The following is a 22,012-nucleotide window of genomic DNA, read 5'->3' on the forward strand; positions in this document are numbered from 1 at the left end:
TGTAAAAGATGTGGCCATGATATTGAACAGCGTTTCTTCAGTGGACCAACGTTGGAGCGGGATATTATAAAGCACCACTGTGAGTCCTGCTCTGCTGCCCTGTGATTGGGCAGTGATTTGAAAACAAGGTACAAGTGCTTATAGCTCCTTAACACGCTGCTGCTATTATTTGTAACCTTAGTCTGCATAAGTGCACCGTTCCCTGACTTATTATAATGCCTGCCAAAACCGCGTGCATACAGCCTATGTAATGCTACACAGCGTTCTAAAAATGTCAGATATCTGGTGATTCACATTCAAACCTGATAAATGCCCATTTGCATAAGAAAGACAAGGTGATTAATCGCCTCAAAGAACAAACTAATATCATTGGCTTTTTTGCAGCAAATAACGCAAGAGGAGGAGAGCTGGATGCGAAGTAGTGATGGAAAATGCTCAAAACACTTTGGGGCTTAGTGAGTCTGGATCTCTGGTGGATAACAACTCTCTTTGAGCTTTGTTACGAAATGCGATTCTCTGATGAAGCAAGAGATGACTCTCCTCGATGGAAGAAAGCTAAAAGGTCTAGGTCGTGGAGAGGCTCTCACCACTCGTCATCAAGAAAATTGAAGAAAAGCCATCATAAATCGCCTACTTTGTCTTCCTCATCCGACTCATCTCCACAGAGGAGTATATGTTGCCCGACTAAGGCCTCGACTCTAGCTGAATGGGAATCATTCAGGCAGGAAATTCTTAAAACTTTTGAGAGCCAGAACCCCTCGAAACAAGTAGGCTAGGCTCCTTCTGTGCCTTCTAAAGCCAGTAGGGAAAGGGCTAGAGCCAAATCCTGCACAGCCTCGAGCCTAGGACAAAGGCCACATTTTCATCGAGAGCCGTCGAGGCCTCGACACGATGAAAAGTCATCAGACTCCGTCGAGTCATCGAAGTCCGGCACGGGCAAAGTCCACAGACAAGTTGATGTCGAAGCCATCAGCACCATCTATGCCATCGGTGCCATTGACGCCCAAGGCGTTTTCATCGACGCCAACATCAAATTTGGTGACAACTCCATCGGCATATGGCTCGAAACCATCACATCAACGGCAAACATTCAAAAATACTTTACATCATTGCCAAGAAAGGATTTTTTTTAATCTCTCACGTCGTTTTATGAAGACAATGAGCCTTCAAACGACAATGATCCACCTTTTGGATTACAATATGGCACACCTAATGTTCCTGATAATTTTATATTGGAGGAATCTGGGTTGCATGACCTGCGTGATAATTTACAAGCCGCCAGTGGGGTGGACAACTTGCCAGAATAGGATTTTGGAAAGCCAGACCCAGATGATCACGCAGATACCTCTTGCAGGCAATTAATGACAGGGTCACTGATTTTATGGGATGGAGCAGGCCTGCCCTCCCGTTCAAACAGAATGACCTCAGAGATATACTGGACAAAGGTCCTTAAAGGGATCCAATCCTACCTTTTCATGTAGTTCAACAAAAGAGACTATGTTCAAACTGGGAAGCGCTAGAATCAAGTCCGGCAGTCAATAAAGATTTGACAAAAAAAATATAGCCCGTCAAGTAGTGACCCCAGCTATTTGTCTGAACATCCTACCCCAGAAAGCTTAGTGGTGCAAACAGCAACCGCTACCTCCAAGCAAGCTGCTTATCGGACCATTCCACCAGATCAGGATGATAAGCGTATAGATGCCTAGTCAAGGAAAGTCTTTTCTGCCGGGAGCATGCTCTGAAGTCTGCCAACTCTACATGTTCCCTTGTAAAATGTTACCTTCACCCTATGGGACTGTGTATCCATGGCGCCTGACCATATTTCTGAAGGGGAAGAAAGAGGCGGCTTGTTGGCCATTGTAAAAGATGGGAAAGAGGCCATGTGCGAGTCTCTATAGTCAGGTTTGGATTCTGCTGACCCTATAAGCAGAGCCATGGCGGGAAGCACCGTGATAGGCAGGTTTGCTTGGTTAAGGAAGTCTGGACGTGCACTCTAGACTCCTTTAATATTGCTGACAAAAGCCATGAGAAGCTGCAGTCCTCAAAGGCGGCAGCCAAGTCTCTAGGGGCTGCTGGTCTGGCAGCCTCAGCGTTTTCACTCCAGTGGACCTTCTTGGTGGGGTAGATCCTTTTGCTTCTACTGAGTTGGAAGAGTGAGAGGAATGGCTTGTCAAAGAGGCCAAAGAATCTTCCCTCGTGGTGGACGAGGGAGAGGTGCAAAGCCCAGCCAAGCAACGGCTACTTTACCATCAGCCGCCTCAAAACCTCTTGTGAGTTATTGATTCACGACACCCCGGTGGGAGGCAGACTGTGCATCTGAAAAAGAATTAGAAACCATAGCCCAAGTTTACTGCCTCCCCCTCATTCAGAGACCTCAGAATCATCCAACGGCAAGCCATTTGTTAAAGGTTCCAGACCCGTTACTTTTGCAGGAAATGTTTTGCCTGCTAGAGAAAGGTGCTATAGAGCTAGTACCTGTAATGGAGAGGAACAAATGATGGTATTCTCCATATTTCCTAATCCCCAAGAAGGACGGAGGACTGAGACCCATCTTGAACTTGAGATACTTGAACAAGTTCCTCAGAAAGGACAAGTTCAAGATAGTCACACTTTCTCAGATCCTACAGGCCCTCCAGCTCCAGAATTTGGATGGTGTCATTGGACCTTCAGAATGCTTCTTTTCATTTGCCAATCCATCTCGAGCACAGAAAGCACCTGAGGTTCACGCTGGCGGTTCTCATTATCAGTTTCGAGTTCTGCCGTTTGGGCTGATCTCCGCCCTGAGGGTTTTCCCCAAACTAATGCTGGTGGTGACAGCGACACTCAGGAGAGGGGGGATTCACATATACCCAATCCGGACAATTGGCTGATCGGGGCATGTTCTCCCGAACAGGTCCTGGATCATCTTGGCATGACCAGCCACTCTCGCCACAGACTGGGCTTCTCCCTCAATTATAGGAAGTCCCACATGATACCATCTCAAAAGCTCCAATTAATCGGGGCTGCACTGGACACATCCTTGGGAAAGACTTTGCCACCTGAGGTGAGGGCTCAACACATTCTGCCCAGCGTCTCCCACCCTTTGACGACTTGAGGTTGCTCGGCCTCATGGCATCCTGCATTTTCCTGGTGCCAGAGGCTCGACTTAGAATGAGATCCCTTTTATGGTCTCTCAGTGCACTGTGGTCTCAATTCCCGGGCCATGTCGGACCTAATTCCGGTTCCAAACGTGGTGGGCCTTTCAGGACAACCATTCTCAAGGGAGAACCTTTTTGGCAACCATGGCCGGAGATAACGGTAGCGATGGACGCCTCACTCACGGGGAGAAGAGCCCATGCCAACAAACCTGACAATCAGCGGTCATTGGTCTCCATTGGAGTCCAAACTACACATAAATTTTTTGGAGCTGACAGCAATCAGACTCGTGATGAAGGCTTTTCTGCCCTCTGTACGGGGAAAGGATATCCTGGTTATGACTGACAACACAGTGGCTATGTACTACCTCAACAAGAGAGGAGGTGTAGGGTCACTACCACTGTGCAGAGAGGCAATGCAGCTCTGGTTCTGGCAATACAAGAAGGAATCTCTATAGGCAGTTCACCTAGCTGGAGAGAAAAACACAGCGGCAAGCACAGTCTCTCATCCTCGAGTGGACCTGTTTGGGACCAGTGCCAACCGGAAGCGAGAACTGTTCTGCTCCAGGGAATTTCCCCCAAGAGGAGCTCTACGAGACGCATTCGTGGTGGACTGGGAGTTTCCACTCCTGTACGCGTTTACTCCAGTACCCGTCATTCCTTACGTGATCAGGAGGTTGAGAACATTTGGGAAATCCATGATCCTAATTTCTCCAGATTGGGCCAGGAGGTTGTGGTATCCAGACATGTCCATCTGCCCTCCAATACGTCTTCCACAAAGAGAGGAACTTCTCTCGCGAGAGGAGGGTTGGGTTCTCCATGGTGTCACGCCGCGCGCTCGCTCGCGGGCGCCACTTACTTGTCCTGGGGTCCCTGGTCCACGGCCGCAGCGGTCTCCTCCTTCATGGAGACTATACCCGCGGTGGCGTCTTTCCTCACGCCGACCTGCGGTTCGGATGGGCGCCGTGGACGCCGCCATCTTGCGAGGATCTGCGCATGCGCGGATCGTCAGTGTTTCGACGTCCCGCGCATGCGCAGTGTCGGAACATGCGTTCCAAGCCTCGCTTTGACCCTGAGCTATAAAAGGGCACCGCATACACAGGGACGACGCGTCTCAACGCGGTTGTTACTGTGTATGCGCTGCTGGAGTCCTGGCACTTGTTGTCCAGTCCTCCAGTTTCCTGTTCTATCCTTTTCAGGCCAATTCTGCCTCATTTCCTTATTCCAGTCTTGCTTCCTGGTCCTCCTACTCTTTCTGCTCCTTCATTCTGATACCTAGTCCTTCCCTGGCTTATGGTAGAGTAGGTTATCCCTGGGTTCCTAGTTGTAGTGGGAATCTCCTGTCAGTTCTGCCTTCTTACAGTTGCCTCCCTTTGCCTGTCTTGTGTCCTGCCGGTACCTGTGCCTTACTGCCTTTTGGGAGTTCCTGAGTTCAGTCCTGTTATCTTCGGTGATTTCATCAAGCCTTCTCAGCCAGTGGAAACACTGTCCCGACGTCACGCAAATTCTGAGAAGTGCCACCCGTGGCGTTGGGAGTTGGTTCAGTGCCGTCCTGTGTTTACTCACCAGGAGGGGATTGGACTAATTTCTCGCGTTACCCATTCATCGGCCATCATACATCGACATACTGGCAACCTCAACTGCACGGTCTACAAGAAGCAGAGGTAACTCACGATCTCGTGAAGATTCGTTTAACAGATTGAGACGCCCATCCCTCAGTCCCGACATGGACGACATGCAGGAACTACGTGAAGAAATGCGTGCCATGCGCCTGGAAATGACCACTCTCCGCCAGGAAAACAACACTCTCAGACAAGCATTGGATCGATGTTTGGCTAATCCCGCACAACCTGTCACACCGCCTGAGAACTCCATGGCTTACACCACTCCGATGAAGTATGATGGTGATCCGCGTCGAGTGGCTGAGTTCTGTACTCACTGTCGGATCCATTTCCAATTCAGGTCTACACATTTTTCTCAAAACAAAGCTAAGATCGGGTATATCCTTGGAAATCTAACTGGCAATGCACTCGCCTGGGCCGCACCTTTGGTCTCTACCAACAGTCCTCTGTTGGCCGATTTCGCTGCCTTCGAGAAAGCCTTTTTGGATGTCTTCAAACCGCCCAATTTGGCAGCCATGGCCCAGAATCAATTAATGGAGATCAAGCAAGGGTCAGGTGACATAATCCACTACATCAGTCGGTTTCGACAACTAGCAACTGATTCGCAATGGCCCGAAATCACTCAAAAAACCTTGTTTCGTCGGGGACTACGAGAGGAGTACAAAGACGAATTGCTGCACATTCCGGAGCCAGAAACGCTGCCAGCATTGGTGGAACAAGTCTTACGCATTGACCACAGGTTAACCGAACGACGGAGTGAACGCCGCAGATCTGACAGGTATCAACCAATTCTTCCAGCACAGAACTCTGGACCGGCTGTTTCTATCGATGTAGCTCCAGAACCCATGCAGTTGGGTGCCGTCAGAGGTCCGTTATCCGAGACTGAAAAGAAAAGAAGACGACAGAAGAACTTGTGCATGTATTGCGGTGGTTCTGGCCATTTTCTAGGTACCTGTCCGTTACGTCCTCTGAAGAAACAGGAAAATAACAGGCCCGTTGTTTCAGGCAAAGGCAGCAGCGGGCCGCCCTTCTGAATCCGTCCTTCCCCCCATGAACTCAGTACCCTTGTTGATTCTGAAAGTCGGTGTTGCTTGGCTTGGAAAGTGTGTGAAGACCTGGGCCCTTTTGGACTGCGGAGCATCTGGCAACTACATCGATGCTTCGTTCGCAATTACCAATGGAATCCGTTTACACAACAAGGAACGACCAACAGTGGTTGAGGTAATCGATGGCTCTACTTTGTCTTCTGGTACGGTTTGCCAACACTCCGATCCCTTGTGGCTCTCTGTGGAAGGGCATCTCGAACGTATTTCATTGGACATCATCAAGTCTCCTTCATTTCCGGTGGTGTTGGGTTTACCATGGCTGTTGTATCACAATCCCCAGGTTGACTGGACCGCTCGCTCCTTGGTTTTCTCTTCGACACGTTGTCCTAGTGACTGTGTAATACATGAAACCTTTCCTGCAATTTTGGAGTCCCTCAATCCTGCTGATGTATCTGCTTGTTTATGTGCCACTCAATCGGTTCCTCATGAATATGCCGGATACCACAAGGCGTTCTCCAAGCCTGAGGACATACCACTACCACCCCATCGGCACTTTGATTGTTCCATTGACATTCTGCCTGGTGCGATCATTCCCCACGGCAAGATCTATTCGTTGACTCACTTCGAGAAGGGCATACTACAGGAGTATATTACGGATTGCCTCAACAAGCGCTATATAGTGCCGTCCAAATCCCCTGCAGGATTCCCGTTGTTCTTCGTCAAGAAGAAAGAGGGCACTTTGCATCCTTGTATCGACTACCGTCAACTAAACGAGATCACGAGGAAGGACAGGTACCCGTTACCACTCATCCGGGACATCCTCGAATCCCTGAAATCAGCACAAATCTTCACCAAGCTGGATCTAAGAGGGGCCTATCACTTGGTGCGAATTAAGAAGGGAGATGAGTGGAAGACGGCCTTCAAAACACCTATTGGTCACTTCGAATACAGGGTGATGCCGTTTGGCCTCTGCAACGCCCCGGCAGTCTTCCAACGGTTCATGGACGATGTCTTTTCTGACCTTATCGGAATATCTGTCTGGGTTTACCTTGACGATATTCTGTTTTTTTCTGACACTCATACTGCACACGTGGCGCATGTACAGGAAGTCCTCCGTAGATTGATACACAACGGTCTGTATGCCAAAATCGAGAAGTGCCAATTTCATAGGGAGAGCATGGAGTTTCTGGGTTACGTGATCAGCAACACAGGAGTACAGATGGATCCCGCAAAACTGCAAGCTATTCAAGAATGGAAATCGCCACATGGCGTGAAGTCACTTCAAAGGTTCTTGGGCTTTGCCAACTTTTATCGGCGTTTCATTCCACGCTTCTCTCAACTGGCCAACAGTTTAACCCACCTGACCAGTACCAAGGTGCCGTTTCTCTGGGACACGCAGGCTGAGGAGGCATTCCAGGAATTAAAAAGATCATTCATGTCGGCTCCTGTTCTTAGACATCCAGATGATGTAAAACCGTTTGTGGTTGAAACAGACGCCTCGGACTACGCAATTGGGGCGGTCCTACTACAGCAAGATACAATCACGGGAATAGAGCACCCGGTGGCGTATTACTCGAGGAAGTTGTCAGTGAGTGAGAGAAACTACGCAGTGATAGAAAAGGAATTACTGGCGATAAAGGCTGCCTTCGAGGAATGGCGACATCACTTGCTGGGTGGGAGGTACCCGGTGGTGGTTCGCACGGATCACCGTAATCTACAGTTCTTGCGCTCTTTACAATGCAGGACCTCCCGTCATGCTCGTTGGGCCTTCTTCTTTTCACAGTTCGATTTCACCGTCACGTACATTCCTTGTTCCCAGAACACTAAGGCTGATGCCTTGTCTCAGTCTCTGGAAAACAACGTTGAAGGTGTCAAGGAACCGGAACCTTTGATAGCGTCCAAACATTTCCTATCGATGGTGACTCCCCAGCTCCAACAGTTTACTGAGGCCACACGAACGGATCCCTCAAGAACACAGATACTACAACGTGCTGACATCAGGGAACGTGATGGCTTATTGTTCTTCAAGGATCGTCTGTACGTCCCCACATTGGAACTCCAGAAAATCGTTTTACAGAATTGTCATGATTCCGTCGTTTGCGGTCACCGTGGAGTCCGTACAACACAAGAACTGGTTGCACGACAGTACTGGTGGCCTGGATGGGCTACAATGGTAAAGCAATACGTGGACTCTTGCCCGGTATGTGCCCAGACCAAGATTCCTCGCAAAAGACCCGTTGGTCTTCTAAAACCCACGCCAACGCCTCCGTACCCTTGGCATACCATCGCCACGGATTTCATCATTGACCTGCCCCTGTCTGGTGGCTTCACGTGTATAATGGTGGTGGTGGATTGTTTCACCAAGACAGCTCATTTCTTGCCCTTTCCTAAGCTGCCCACTGCATCCCAGATGGCACGATGTTTTCTACACGAGGTGTATCGCCTTCATGGTCTTCCGGAGAAGATATTGTCTGACCGAGGCTCTCAATACATCTCTTCCTTTTGGGGCCAACTGTGTCGGCATTTGGACATCCAACGAGCCCTGAGTTCCGGCTATCATCCGCAGACAATGGACAGACGGAACGTACCAATCAGACCCTTGAGCAATACCTACGTTGTTATGCCAATGCTACCCAAGACAACTGGTCGGAGTGGTTGGACACCGCGGAAGCGGCATACAACAACGCTGTTCATTCCGCTACCGGACTCAGCCCTTTTTATTGCTCTACCGGTCTTCATCCTCGACTGCTGCCTATTCATCCAACATCTTCCAGCGCCGTTCCATCTGCAGATGCCCTGGTGTCCCTGATTCGCGATCAACATCGTCTGGCGGCCGGTACCTTGGCAGCGGCACAAGCACATATGAAGGAGCAGGCTGACAGGAGACGGAGCCCTGAGCCTGTCCTTCATGTTGGAGACATGGTTTGGCTGTCCTCCAAGAATCTACCAGTACGCAACTTACCTGTGAAACTAGCCCCCCGCTTTTTTGGTCCCTTTCGCATCACAGGGCGTATTTCACCTGTTGCCTTTCGTTTATCTTTGCCCCGATCTTGGAGGATCCATCCTGTCTTTCATGTTTCCCTTTTGAAGCCCTACGTGCCCGATGTTATGGGTCGTACCTGTTCCCGTCCTGCCCCGGTCTTGGTTCGGGGGGTTCCTGAATTCGAGGTGCAAGAGATATGTGATTCACGGATTTGGCGAGGTGCTCTGCAGCTTCTGGTCAGCTGGAAGGGTTATCCTGCTTGTGACCCTACTTGGGAACCGCGCTCCTTCGTGCATGCACCGCGCCTGGTTCGGGACTTCTATCTCTGCTACCCTTGGAAACCCGGTGCTCCGGGGTTGTCCGGGAGGGGGTATGGTGTCACGCTGCGCGCTCGCGGGCGCCACTTACTTGTCCTGGGGTCCCTGGTCCACGGCCGCAGCGGTCTCCTCCTTCATGGAGACTATACCCGCGGTGGCGTCTTTCCTCACGCCGACCTGCGGTTCGGATGGGCGCCGTGGACGCCGCCATCTTGCGAGGATCTGCGCATGCGCGGATCGTCAGTGTTTCGACGTCCCGCGCATGCGCAGTGTCGGAACATGCGTTCCAAGCCTCGCTTTGACCCTGAGCTATAAAAGGGCACCACATACACAGGGACGACGCGTCTCAACGCGGTTGTTACTGTGTATGCGCTGCTGGAGTCCTGGCACTTGTTGTCCAGTCCTCCAGTTTCCTGTTCTATCCTTTTCAGGCCAATTCTGCCTCATTTCCTTATTCCAGTCTTGCTTCCTGGTCCTCCTACTCTTTCTGCTCCTTCATTCTGATACCTAGTCCTTCCCTGGCTTATGGTAGAGTAGGTTATCCCTGGGTTCCTAGTTGTAGTGGGAATCTCCTGTCAGTTCTGCCTTCTTACAGTTGCCTCCCTTTGCCTGTCTTGTGTCCTGCCGGTACCTGTGCCTTACTGCCTTTTGGGAGTTCCTGAGTTCAGTCCTGTTATCTTCGGTGATTTCATCAAGCCTTCTCAGCCAGTGGAAACACTGTCCCGACGTCACGCAAATTCTGGCGTTGGGAGTTGGTTCAGTGCCGTCCTGTGTTTACTCACCAGGAGGGGATTGGACTAATTTCTCGCGTTACCCATTCATCGGCCATCATACATCGACATACTGGCAACCTCAACTCCACGGTCTACAAGAAGCAGAGGTAACTCACGATCTCGTGAAGATTCGTTTAACACATCCAGAGGTCAAGACACTCGGCTTACACGCATTGTTTCTGAGAGCCTGAGGTAGAAGGATTGGGACCTCCCGGATGGTGTAATGGAGATTTTGCTTTCGGCCAGAAGGCCAGCAAAGAAGTGTTTGTACCGATGCCGTTGGAACACATTCTGCATGCTGGTGCAGGAATAAGAATGTGGATCCTTTTCTATGCAAAACACCAGAGGGGTTGTATTTTCTTCTGCATTTGGCCAATCTAGGGCTCTGGGTTGGAACCATTAAAGTTTATTTAGCAGCGCTTTCCATCTTCAAGTGATTGTCTGAGGAAACGTCATCTTTTAAAATACCTTTAATGTCAAAAAAACAAAAATCAATGACATTAACCAAACATCCAGCCACGAATACTCGGCGCAGGCTTCCACTCTTCACTGTAGACAAACCTTTGGAGGTAGTTACGACCTATAAATATCTTGGGGTCCTAATTAACCAACAGAAATCTGAAACTGCTTGGGTGACGTTCCTTGAAGGCAAAACCTTGATGCTAGCCAGACCAGGTGTGATGCTGCACAGACGATACAGCAAATTCTCCTTCAAACCTATGATTGCATTTTACCGGCAAAAGGTCATCCCCATAATCACTTATGGTAGTGACGCAATGATTATAGTGACAGAAATAAACTGGCAAGCCATCAAAGCCTCCTTTTGGTGGATGATTCTGAACCTGCCTACCAACTACCCCATGGCCAGAATTCGGTTTGAAGTGGCCCTGCAATCTCTCACGTCAATCTTACTGTGGAAGCAGTTGGATCTATTGCGCAAAGTGATAAATGAAGATAAAACACTGGCTACCCAAATCTTACGAGAGACACTGCACTGTATGAACAATTCCTCATTAAAGGCATGGAAAATAGCTCAACACATAACTGAAGACATCACCATAGAAATGCTAATCAACCGCCCCCAACAAGCTAAGGTCAAATTGCAGCAAAATGACTGGGCTAAAACATTAGAAAATAAGGCAAAATATACAATGAATTTGCAATGCCCAACGGATATCGGAGCCCTCAACGAACTTCCCCGCTACCTGCTCTATTTCCAGATCCGACCATTGGCATGGCACTCATGGAAATTCGCCTAAACACCTACCCAACCAGACACGCCTTGCCAATACCAGACAAATATCAAAAGCGGATCTATTTTGTCGATCCTGTCGGGATATAGACACCCCAGAAACTTTCAATCACTTAATCATGAAATGCCCTGCACTCAATGAGAAGAGAGCAATTTTCGGCGAATTATTCAAGATATCGGCCCAACAAGAAGAAGGTGACTCCAGATGGACTAAATTACTACAAGGACAAGACAAGAAACTGAGTTATACAGCTGTCCAATTCCTTACGGAGATCTCTGCTTCTTCAAAGATCCTAATTCCATGAACATAATCTGAGGGGATTTTTAATCCATCCTTTTATTTCTTTATTTTTTCTTTATTTATTTGTATTTTTTCTTTTCTTTCTCTCTCTCCCCTCTTCTTCGCCTACTTTAGTTTTTGATAACTCAAGCAAATGCTTTTCCGAATCTAATGTTTATTTCTATGAACACAAATGAAAAGTTGTATCTTTTTAAATTTCTAAAGGGGCTCACTAATGTGTTCACTAATGTGTTCCTTCCATCTCCTTTTCAGGTTCCTGTTTGGGACCTTAATCTTGTTTTGAAATTTCTCATGTGTGCACCATTTAATCCACTCCATTCATGTCCTTTAAGACTACTAACATTCAAAGCCATCTTGTTAGTAGCGTTAACATGAGCCCGTAGGGTGAATGAGTTGCAGGCACTATCGTCTAAATCACCTTTTACGTTTCTTTATAAGGACAAGGTCATCCTTAAGGTCAAACCTCCATTCCTACCTAAGATTATATCAGATTTTCATCAGAGACAAAAGTTAGTATTACCTACTTTTTACCCACCACCTCATCCTGGCAAGGAAGTGGAAAGGTTACACAGACTTGACCCAAAAAGGGCTCTGAGTTTCTATATTTCAGGGATGTCATGGTTTCGTCTAGATGACCAACTGTTTATAGGATATACTTGTCATAGACTGGGACAGGCTGTAACTAAACAAACCTTGTCCAGATGGATTATTTTTGCTATTACTATTTAGATATCTGCCCCTGTTCCCCTACGCATGCCCAGTTGTGGGATTTACATTTAGAATGGTCCTACTGGAGCAGTGTCCAACAATGGGTATCTCCCTCTCAAGTCATGGTTAGACAAACTGGCAATTTTAATGTATTTAGTGACCTGTCGCCATGTCTTAGACATCCAGGCACTGGATCTTAATCTTCCTGGTGGGGTTTCTTTTAACACATGTAAATGTACCAACACTTCCTTCAGGATTACTGAATTTCCTGCATTCCTTCATAATCCTAAAGTGTGTTTTGTAATGTGTCTGAAACTGTATGAGGAGCGGACACCAAATTTGACAATATGTTTGTAGGTTTTTTTGTCCTTTTGTAAACAATTTGCTCAATTTTTTCCCCCATACCTTGGCTAAATGGGTTCAGGCGCTTATGAAGAAGGAGGGAGTTGAGGTCCTTGCATTAGGCGCCCATTCTTCCAGTAGAGCCATGGCATTCAATGCCTTTTGGGTGGAAGCATAGCTGGAGATAGTCTCAGATTTGCTGATGTGTCAACCTTTCACACATTTATTGTAATGTGGCGATGTTTATTTGCTTTGTGTGCAGAGCTCTGTAACTGTCAACAAGAGGTATGAGTCCTGTGCCATATTAAGGATATTTTCTAATTAAGTCAATAACCTGAGGCCCTTGGCTCGCAAAGAACTTAACACTGGATGCAACAATTTGATATGACACCAAGGAGCAGAAGTTAGCCTGAAGGTCAAAGAAGAAAACGGAACTATGCTCCGGCACCATTGGAAGCATGGAAAGCGTCCATATTCCTGAGTAATTGGGATGGGCAGGTAGTCATCCCTGAGATCTAGGCATACTTAACTATACTAGTAATGGCCTACATGTTCTGCCGGCCCATAAGGAAAGCTCTTGTCCCTTCTTTTGTTCAGATCACTAAAAACAATACATTCCAAAGTTCACTCACCCTTATGTTTTATGAGTTAAGTATGCAATTTCTGTCCCACTTACCTTTACCCACTCTTCCCCTTATCGCTCTTCTTGACCCCTTTTCAGTAACCCCAGAGAGCTTGGCCTAACTGCTACCCTGCGCGGGGGTCACAATTCGCCTCCACACAGATGAGGCTTGGTGCTTTAAGACCACTATGGGGGGATGTGCATGGTCTATGATTTGGAGTAGCAGATGATTGTTACACCTATCCTTTGTAGTAGGCAAGCCATTGCAATGTTCACAATTCCACCCTACACTTTCTTATGGTTTCACGTTTACTAACATTAGGAATATGTTGCATTAACTATTACCCTGTATGTATAATAAAACAAATGTTTAATTTTTCCCTTTAGCCTTGGGCACCTACATTCCTTTCAATGGACGTTGATGGTCGAGTCATCAGGACAGACTCAATGTCTAAAATTCTCTCTTCTGGGTATGTAAAACGTCTGATCACTGCATGTTATGTGTAGTACAAGCAGATCCATATTCACACAATGACACTTGTAAAGCAGTAAAGCACCACTGGATGCTACATCCAGTTTATAGAGGTGCCCACCACAAGCTCTAGACCTGGGGGTGGGTGAGGTAGTAACAGCAGTGTGAAACATGTGGAATTTAGCACAACCCTGCTGTCAGGTTAGTCAATGTACATGTTGATTGCCCCATTAAAGCAATGATAAACCTTCAAAAGCAAAAAGCCTCAAGATAGAACCATTGCACTGGGGGTAGCAATGTGTATGCCACTGTTGGAGCGTGTGTAAACAGGGCTGGCGCAGTCTTTTTTTCCATCTCTATGACCATCTGACGGTGGTCAGTCAAAAGGCCGAAAAAAACATATTGAATGACAAAAATATCAACAAAAAAAAATCTCGAAAAAAGAAAAACACATTTTTTATTTATTTATATGTATTTTTGGGGTCAGGTAAGTAAAAAAAGGGGTAAAATAAAAAAATTAAAAAAGGGGGTTCAGGGGAACCCCCCATTTCGGAAAAAAAAGTATTGAAAAAAATCCGATGTTTTTTTTTTTGTTTTTTTTTTTTCGAGGTTTTTTCGTTCAACCTTTTTTTCGATATATTTTTTTCGGGCATTTCACTATAAACCCCATCTGACTGGTTCTGCAGAGCAGAGTTGAAAAGACTGGATGTTCCATGAATAAGGGAAGCTGGAAAACCCGATCTTCTGGAGACCTAATGGTAATAATGCACAGCTGAGGTGAGAAACGCCATGTGAGCAGACCACAATAACACCAAACGTGCAGTGAGTGGCTAAGAGAAGAAGCATGAAATGAAGATTAAGCTGGTGACAAGCTGTGTTACAGTGTAGGATTCATGGAGTGAGAACTCCAAGGATGGAGCTGTCTGTAAATTGATGGGGAGATTCCAAACAGACATGCTGTTGCTGAGAGAGGTGCAGAGTCAGAGCAGCTGTGTTTCTTCATTCTTACCCCTGTGTTGGACAAGCCAAGGCCAATTATTTTCAAACTCTTAGTCTCAGTCCAGTTCTCCTAGCCTTCTTTTCTACCCTTAATAAATGACTTGTTCCTACCTCTTATGACCCCACTCCTACTTCTACACTTACTTCTGATGTCAATTTTTCTCTGTCAGAAATTGCAAATACTACACTTTTGTTAAATTGCAACGTCTCCTCTCTCTCGGTATTTAATGATCCTGTAGTCTCTAGTGAAACCCTTTTCTCTTGTATTCCTATATCTGAGTGTGATATCTCTTCTGTTCTCACCCTACTGCTGCTCCCTCTGCGATTCCCTTATTAAAACATTTTTCTGCTTTCACTTCTGTTCTAACCACTTTTAAAATATTTCCCTCGTCTGGTTAGTTCCTTCAACATTTAAAGCAGCTAACATTATTCTTCTGCTGTAAAACCATCCCTCTACCCAACTGAGCCTTCAATTGTTCACCCAGTTTCTCTTCTTTATTTGTCTAAACTGCTTAAATGCTTAGTTTACTGTCAACCTAGTTCTTATAACATCCACAATTGTTCTCCCTCCCATAAATGAGGCTTCCGTTCCGGCCTCTCAACTGAAACTGCTCTCCTTTCTGTCTCAAATAAAATGTTTCATGAGCAACAGCTTAAACTTTCTTCTATATTGGTCTTGCTTGACTTCGGCTCTGAATTTGAAACTGTTGATCATCGCACTTTTCACCCTACTCTATCCTCTGTGGATCTTTCTTGTACTGTTCTTCAATGATTTTCATCTTAAACTTCTAATCATTATTGTATTATATGGTGTTCCTCAGTACTCTGTCCAAGGAACCTTTAGTTACACTTTATACATCATTGGCTTTAATCCGACCATGGTTTCCAGGTTCATCTATATGCTGATGATGCACATATCTTGCTTACGTTCCCCTCTTTCAATAATGCTATTCATCAGTGTCTTTCTGCTTGTTTTTATGCAATTCAATTTTGGATGTATTCCCATTTTCTTTGCCTTAACCAATTCTTCCCAGTCTCTTCCTAGAGCCCTTTTCCTTCTCTAATTTATTTCCCCCACTCCAACTTCCTATTGGTCACCAATCACTTAATCTTGACTTTATCTCTTACTCTTCCTTTTCATTGCAAGCCTATATTGCTGCCGTAGTTCAGTCCTGAGATTTTCCTCTTTTTAATATAAAGTTATTTGATAACGTTATTTGATAACATTTGCTTCTACTAAAGTTCTATTGCAAGCCATTGTCTCATCTACACCACTTCTGTTCCGTATATGTGGGCCTTCCTAACTATGCTATCTATCCTCAGTGCACCATTCTGCACTCTGCAGTGAGGATTTTTGCAGTGAGGATTTTATTTGGCTCATCTTTTTCTTGTAATATTTCTACTTACTGACCCACCTTCATTGGTTCTGCCAAACAGTGATTTGAGTGTCTGTTCCTTTACTTAGTTTTTAAAAGTATTCACGCTTAGACTACATCTTTGTTTTATGTCTCATCACCCTACTAGAGTGCTTTGTTCAGCTTCTCAATTTCTTATGTCTGTCCCTTGACCACCCTATGAATTTCACGTTTTTGTTTCTTTCACTTTCTTGCTCCTAAATTATGTAACTCTTTACCCTTGGATATTTGCGCCTGTTCTTTCTTCGTTCAGTTTACGATGTGCCTTAAATCTCATTTATTACAAACTGCTCTTTCATAAAATATTTTTGTTTATTAATTTTGTCATGTGAACTTCCTCTTTGGACCACGGCTTCGTCATTACTCATTATTACTGTACTGTTAACATTTGTTTTATTTTCAGGCTTTGGTTCAAAGTGTGATATAAGCATTGTAAAATAAATACATAAAAATACATTTGCCAATGAGGCCTGAAATATTGTCTGCAGTCCTCAGATCCCACTGTCATGCAGTTTACCTGTTTCTTAAGCCTGTGCTTCCTCTGCCTCCATATTCACAGATCCATTGATGTTTTCACCAGAGCCAGATCCTCACATGAGTTATGTGAAAAAACGTGACATTTAAGAGGCATGCAGATGGGTGTTTTTGCGACCGTGGCATCGCATATCACCACCCACTCTAATACTGGCCACAGAGGCGATAAATGGGGGATCTTGAGGGGCACCACCCCCATCCCTGGCCTTGTGTGTTCCGTTTTTAATAGATCCATTAGATTCCCTGCTTTGGTTCATTAGATACAAGCATGTGGAAAAGCAGCGGGACATGAGCCCCTCTGAGGTTTGGGTCAAAGGGCTGCATAAGCCATGTGCCCACATTTGCAGAAGTCAGCGAGACAGAAGTCTGAATATGGTATGAGGGCAACTCCACAGGTCGACCCCTCTGGGACAGAACAGAGTTTGCGCTCCTTCCAAGGAAGTGGCAAGTTACACTGAAAGAAGAATTGAACGGCCTTTTTCATGGCCCCTGTATGCAAAGCCATGAAGCAGCTTGCAGCACAACTAGACTCTCAAGAGGGAATCATAGACTTATTTGCTACCAGCTAGTTCAAATCAAAGGTCTGGTCCAATTACTTCCCAGCTGCTGTAGTTTTCTCCCTTGTAAACCAATAACACACCTAGAGTATGAAAGGAGGGTGAACCAACAGGGAGTTATGGATTGTTAGGTAAGATTTTCATCTTTATGATAAATCTTCCTTACCTGTGTCAACCCCACAACATGTTGCTTGGACTTGGTGATTATTTACTTTGTTCCTAGGTGAGTGGGAATCTTTTTCCCCCTCTCACCTAGTCTTTTACTCTTTTTATGGGTGACCTTTTTATGTCTCTACATAGTGTATGCTTGGAGTTATAGTTTCCTATAACTTTGGACTGACTGTAATGTACTATGGCAGTACTATGGCACACTACTGTTCCCAAGAAGTAACGAGGTATTCACATCCCCTTTACATTGATTTACCTTATGTGGAGTGCTGGGGGATACACTGTATCCCCTTTCTTACTTACCTGGTAACACTTTTGTTACAATTGCAAGTTTACTGGAATGGCTGGTGGCAGTGGTTTTACCTTAGTGACATGTTAGACTTATTACTCGCAGGCTGTTAAATCAGCCTCGGTAATGCACAGAAGGGCCACCATTCTGCTAGAATGGTGGGCTCCTTCTTTTTTGACCATTTCTCATGTGCTTGTTGTTTCGGAGGTCTTCCTCTGCCATTCGAGGTAGGAGCAACCTCAGTGGGAGTTTTGTCTTCTGCAGGAGTCCTTTGCATTCCACTCCCAGGTTTAAGAGTGTCAGAGAAGGCAGGAAGCGAGGGAGGAGTGCAAAACTCTGTAGCCCTTTGACTTCCACCTTGCCTGAAAGGAACCAAGTCCCAATGTTGGGGGCTGGATGTCCTGATTGGACAGCCAGACCTCCCCTTTCTGTAAAGGAAGATATTGCAGATGTTGTGATGTAGTTCCTGATAAATACACTGAACCTGTAAGCTGCTGGAAATTCGACCACAGCAGCTGAATCTGAAGAGGAAGATGAAGAAAAGACATCTGTAGCGATTTCCAGCGACCGGAGAGCCTGCTGTGTAACCCAGAGCCTGATGTGATCCTTCCTTCCATTCGACCTGGTGGATTCCAATATCAACTCCTACCTAGGGGCTGGTGAGATCCACTAGTCTCAAGAAGACCTGCATTTTGAGCCATCCCACGACATGCTGCAACCTTGCTGGGCTGCAAACCGCCAATACCCTTGGACCTCGAGAATGAGCGCAGTGCATGGTCTTCTGAAGTTCCAAAATTGTCCAAAACTTTGGACTCGTGCTGGATCTCCAGAGACGCAATTTGAATCCCTGAAGTCCCCTCACCAGAGTGAAAAGTTGCCTCACCAGGGTGCAGGACAGAGTGTGATGAGAATCGGACTGGCGATTTCTGGCTGCTGTAAAAAGGTGCCAAATCCACAGACCCGCAGAAATCCATGAAAAGGCCTTTGATGGGACCCTCCTCTGATGAATGCTGCTGCAAGTTCATCCAGTGTTGAGTCTTTTCGTCTCCACACCAAGAAAATAGGGGCCGGGTCCTGTGTTGCTGCATTCTGAAGGCATCCACTCAGAAGCTCTTCTTTTCTCCTAAGGTAAGGTGTGGGCTTGGGTGTTACTTACTGGAAGTCTGGTGTGCATCCTGTGAGGCTGTATGGGTGATTTGTGTGGTTGGGTGTTTGCCCATACCACTTGCCCAGGCCTAATGCTTTAACACATATAGGGAGCCTTCTGTGAAGTCCCTGAACATTTTAACTAACTCTGAAAGTGGCTAGTTACTTGTTTAAGAAGATCTCCCATGGAACTTTGACTTTCCTGCAACTGAACCCTGTCTGCATTTGGCAACTAGCCCACTAGGGTCCCTCTTCTGCCTCTGAGAGAACTCAGGCAATAGAGTACGGAAGGACTGGATAAGGACTGGATAAGAAAAGGATTCTGCCTTGAAAGTATAACAAGTGTGAAAGTACTTACTTGCTAAATAAGTTAGTGTGGTAACTGTATCTCTGTGAAAGAAGTTACAAAGTGCCATTAACTTTATGCCCCTCTAAAAAGTGTTTGCTTTACTAAATTTGAATGGTGTTTTCCCCTTTTTAAAACCCCCCTTTTAAAAAGCAATAAGTGTTGCTACTGTTTGTAAAAGCTTACCAACAGGGTTTACCTGCCTTGAATAACATTGTGTCATTATTTAAGTGTATCTCAGGGTTTTGCCTCCCCTGGTTTGCTTTACACAGATCTTTTAGTTAATAATTGTCTTTGAATTGCTTGTAGCTCCTCTTAAATATATATAGGCCTTACTCGCCTTGAATGGCTGATGCTTTTCTAAACTTGTAACCCTGGATTGTGCTTCCCTGAATTGCATTGGTGCTATTTTAAAATAGCTTCATTAAGTTTTTACTTGACTTAGAAACTGTATTATATCCTTCTTAAAAGTATACTGGGTATACCTCACTACTAGATAAAATATAGTTATGTGCCAATAGGTCCATTACTTACCTTGAAATAAATTGTGTCTTAAAGTGCAATTGGGTTTGGCGTTCTCTGCTTTGCTTAGTGCATTCTAAAATGGTTATTAAGTGTTCTTACTTATCGTTGAGTAGCTTGAGGCCCCTCCAGAAAGTATGAGTGTTTTACTAGCTCTGAACTGAGTTCTAAAAGTAATGCTTTAAGGTATATACTTGTAACAGGGTTGGTGTATTATGTAATTTCATAACTGAGTGTCACTGCATGACTGACCGGGTCAACTACCCTTGAAATACTGATTGTATTCTAAAAGTATATCTAACCTGGTCTTATTCCCCAAGAATAGTATATTACTATCCTGAATGTATAACCTTCGGTTTGACTCGCCTTGACTTGCTTCTTGCTCCTCCAAAGAAGGTTATGCCTTGGTTTGCACACCATAGGTATTTAGTTGGTTTTTATGATTGGGTTTACATGATGATATAGTTATTACTTATTCAAGAATTATCTTGGTCTAATTGTATTTAAATAAACCGTTTTTGTTTTGCAATGCATAGTGTTTCTTTGGACCATATGTATGCTACAATGTCTTTGTACCAAGCTACAGCCCTCTCTCCCCCCTAAATGAGCCTGACTGCTCTGTCTATGCTACCAAATGTTCTTAGGTGATACAGCCTTATCCTAAGAGTGGATTTATGTACTGCCTCAGATCTGTGGTTTTATGGAGCCCCTAGTTGGACTTAGAAGAACTGCCCAAACAATGTTGGCATGCGCTGGGATTTGTGTAGATTGGATTACATTGACTATTGAGATACTTTGTGTCCAAAGAAAACCGTGTAGTAGGTTTGGTTTAGCCAACGTAAAGTGTACTAATAGTATTTTCAATATAAAATTAGCACTATGGCCTACTTTAGGCCTGAGGACACCTCACACTTGTCAATGGAGATATTGTGTGTATTCTGTAAAGAATGTGGCCTCAATGATGACGGATGTAGGCTGCAAATATTGCAAAGGTTTTGGGACAATAATGTGATATGCCAACTCCTGATAATATTGACCAGAGTGAAGATGAGGATATTTTAGGCACCAGTCATAATTCCTCAGAGGATGAATAAGAAGGTTGTGATGAGGAGGATGTTGGCTCAACCCCCTCTACTTCTCCTGTCCCTACCACACCCTCTAATATAATTTGTGGTGTATTCATGGAACCCAACCAAAGGAAAATACTAATGAGACCTAACTTAAAGATCAGAAAAATGAAACAAGAGTCTAACACATCTATGGAAAAGGATTATTTGGACTGTACTTATTTTTCAGGGTCTGATGCGTCAGACGCTTCCAGGATCCCAGAGTTGGTAAGTCTGTATGAGTTGGAGTGTGATATTATTGTATGGCTGAAAACCTTTGACCTTACTTGTAAAAAGGTAATTTGAGTAAGAGAGATCAGATCCCCTGGGTTCTCTTTAGGCTTCCCAAGAATGACTACAATGTGATCTTGGATCTGGATGAGACTGAAATATGTAACTGTAGTTGGTTGAGACAAGCTCTCATAAATAGATATGAGGAGAAAGCTTCTTCATATCTAAACCCCTTAATGGAACATGAGACAAAGAATAGGTCTGAAAGCCCTGTGTCTGTGTACACTGGAGGACCTGTTATAAGTGAGTGTAGCAGAAAAGCTGTTGTCTTAGGCTCAGCTAAACTACCTTGTAAAAGGTTTGAGGCTCTTAAACCTGAAGCAAGAGAGGTCATCTTAGGGGGACCCCTCCTCAGAGATAAAAGGCATTAACTGCCACTCTGTAGGTGTGGGTGTAGAACCCACAGCTTCAAATGGGGACCAAGCCCCAAGCCCCTAGGCCCACAAAGCTAGAGGTGACTTCTGTGACCCCACCTCATGTTAACACTGAGATGAAAAAAAAATTGAAAACCTAATTACAGTAGAAGTGGTCCAACCTGTGGCCATCAACTTAACTGTTTCTGTCCCATTCGTAATATGGTGTAATGCCATTAAAGAGGTCCCTCAAGTGACCCCACGTTTAGCTAACCCTAAGGTAATTGGAATATTTGAAAATCCACAGAGTGAAGATGGTTCACATATTTGATGAAACCTTAAGTGTTTCTATTAAACTGGTACTTTGGTGCACTACCACTGTTACAGGTCACTGGTGTGACCCCACCTTCAGCTGAGGCTAATGTGACTAAATCCCCTGAAACCACACAGACTGCGGAGGTAGTCCTTGAATCTCAAAACCTGGACTATCTGTACAAACCTGTGGAGGCAATTCGGAGGACTGACAAGAATTTAGGTGTTGCTGTCAGAAACCAAGAGTGTTGTCATACCATTGACACAAAGAAACTGTTAGTTATTTCTGAAGTGGCTGAACCACTTGAAAATCCACTTACAGGGGAAGTGGTTCATAAAACTCTGAAGCTGGATACTCCTGAAAATCCATTTACAGTGGATCTAATCCAGAGGGATGACCAG

The 22,012-nt window shown here is 45.4% G+C and overlaps 1 protein-coding gene across 4 annotated transcripts in view; it reads left to right on the forward strand.

Annotated features, from left to right (window-relative positions):
- The window catches only part of AADAT (aminoadipate aminotransferase), a 1,031,752-nt gene that overhangs the window by 533,678 nt on the left and 476,062 nt on the right, over positions 1-22,012 (forward strand). For all 4 annotated transcript variants that reach the window (XM_069631415.1, XM_069631412.1, XM_069631413.1 and 1 more), the window contains exon 8: positions 13,488-13,570. In XM_069631415.1, coding sequence (XP_069487516.1) covers positions 13,488-13,570 — 83 coding nt within the window. The remainder of the gene's footprint in view (positions 1-13,487; positions 13,571-22,012) is intronic.

Source organism: Ambystoma mexicanum, chromosome 6q, assembly GCF_040938575.1.
Source record: "Ambystoma mexicanum isolate Mex_15411 chromosome 6q, UKY_AmexF1_1, whole genome shotgun sequence".
NCBI classification, from domain to species: Eukaryota; Metazoa; Chordata; class Amphibia; order Caudata; family Ambystomatidae; genus Ambystoma; species Ambystoma mexicanum.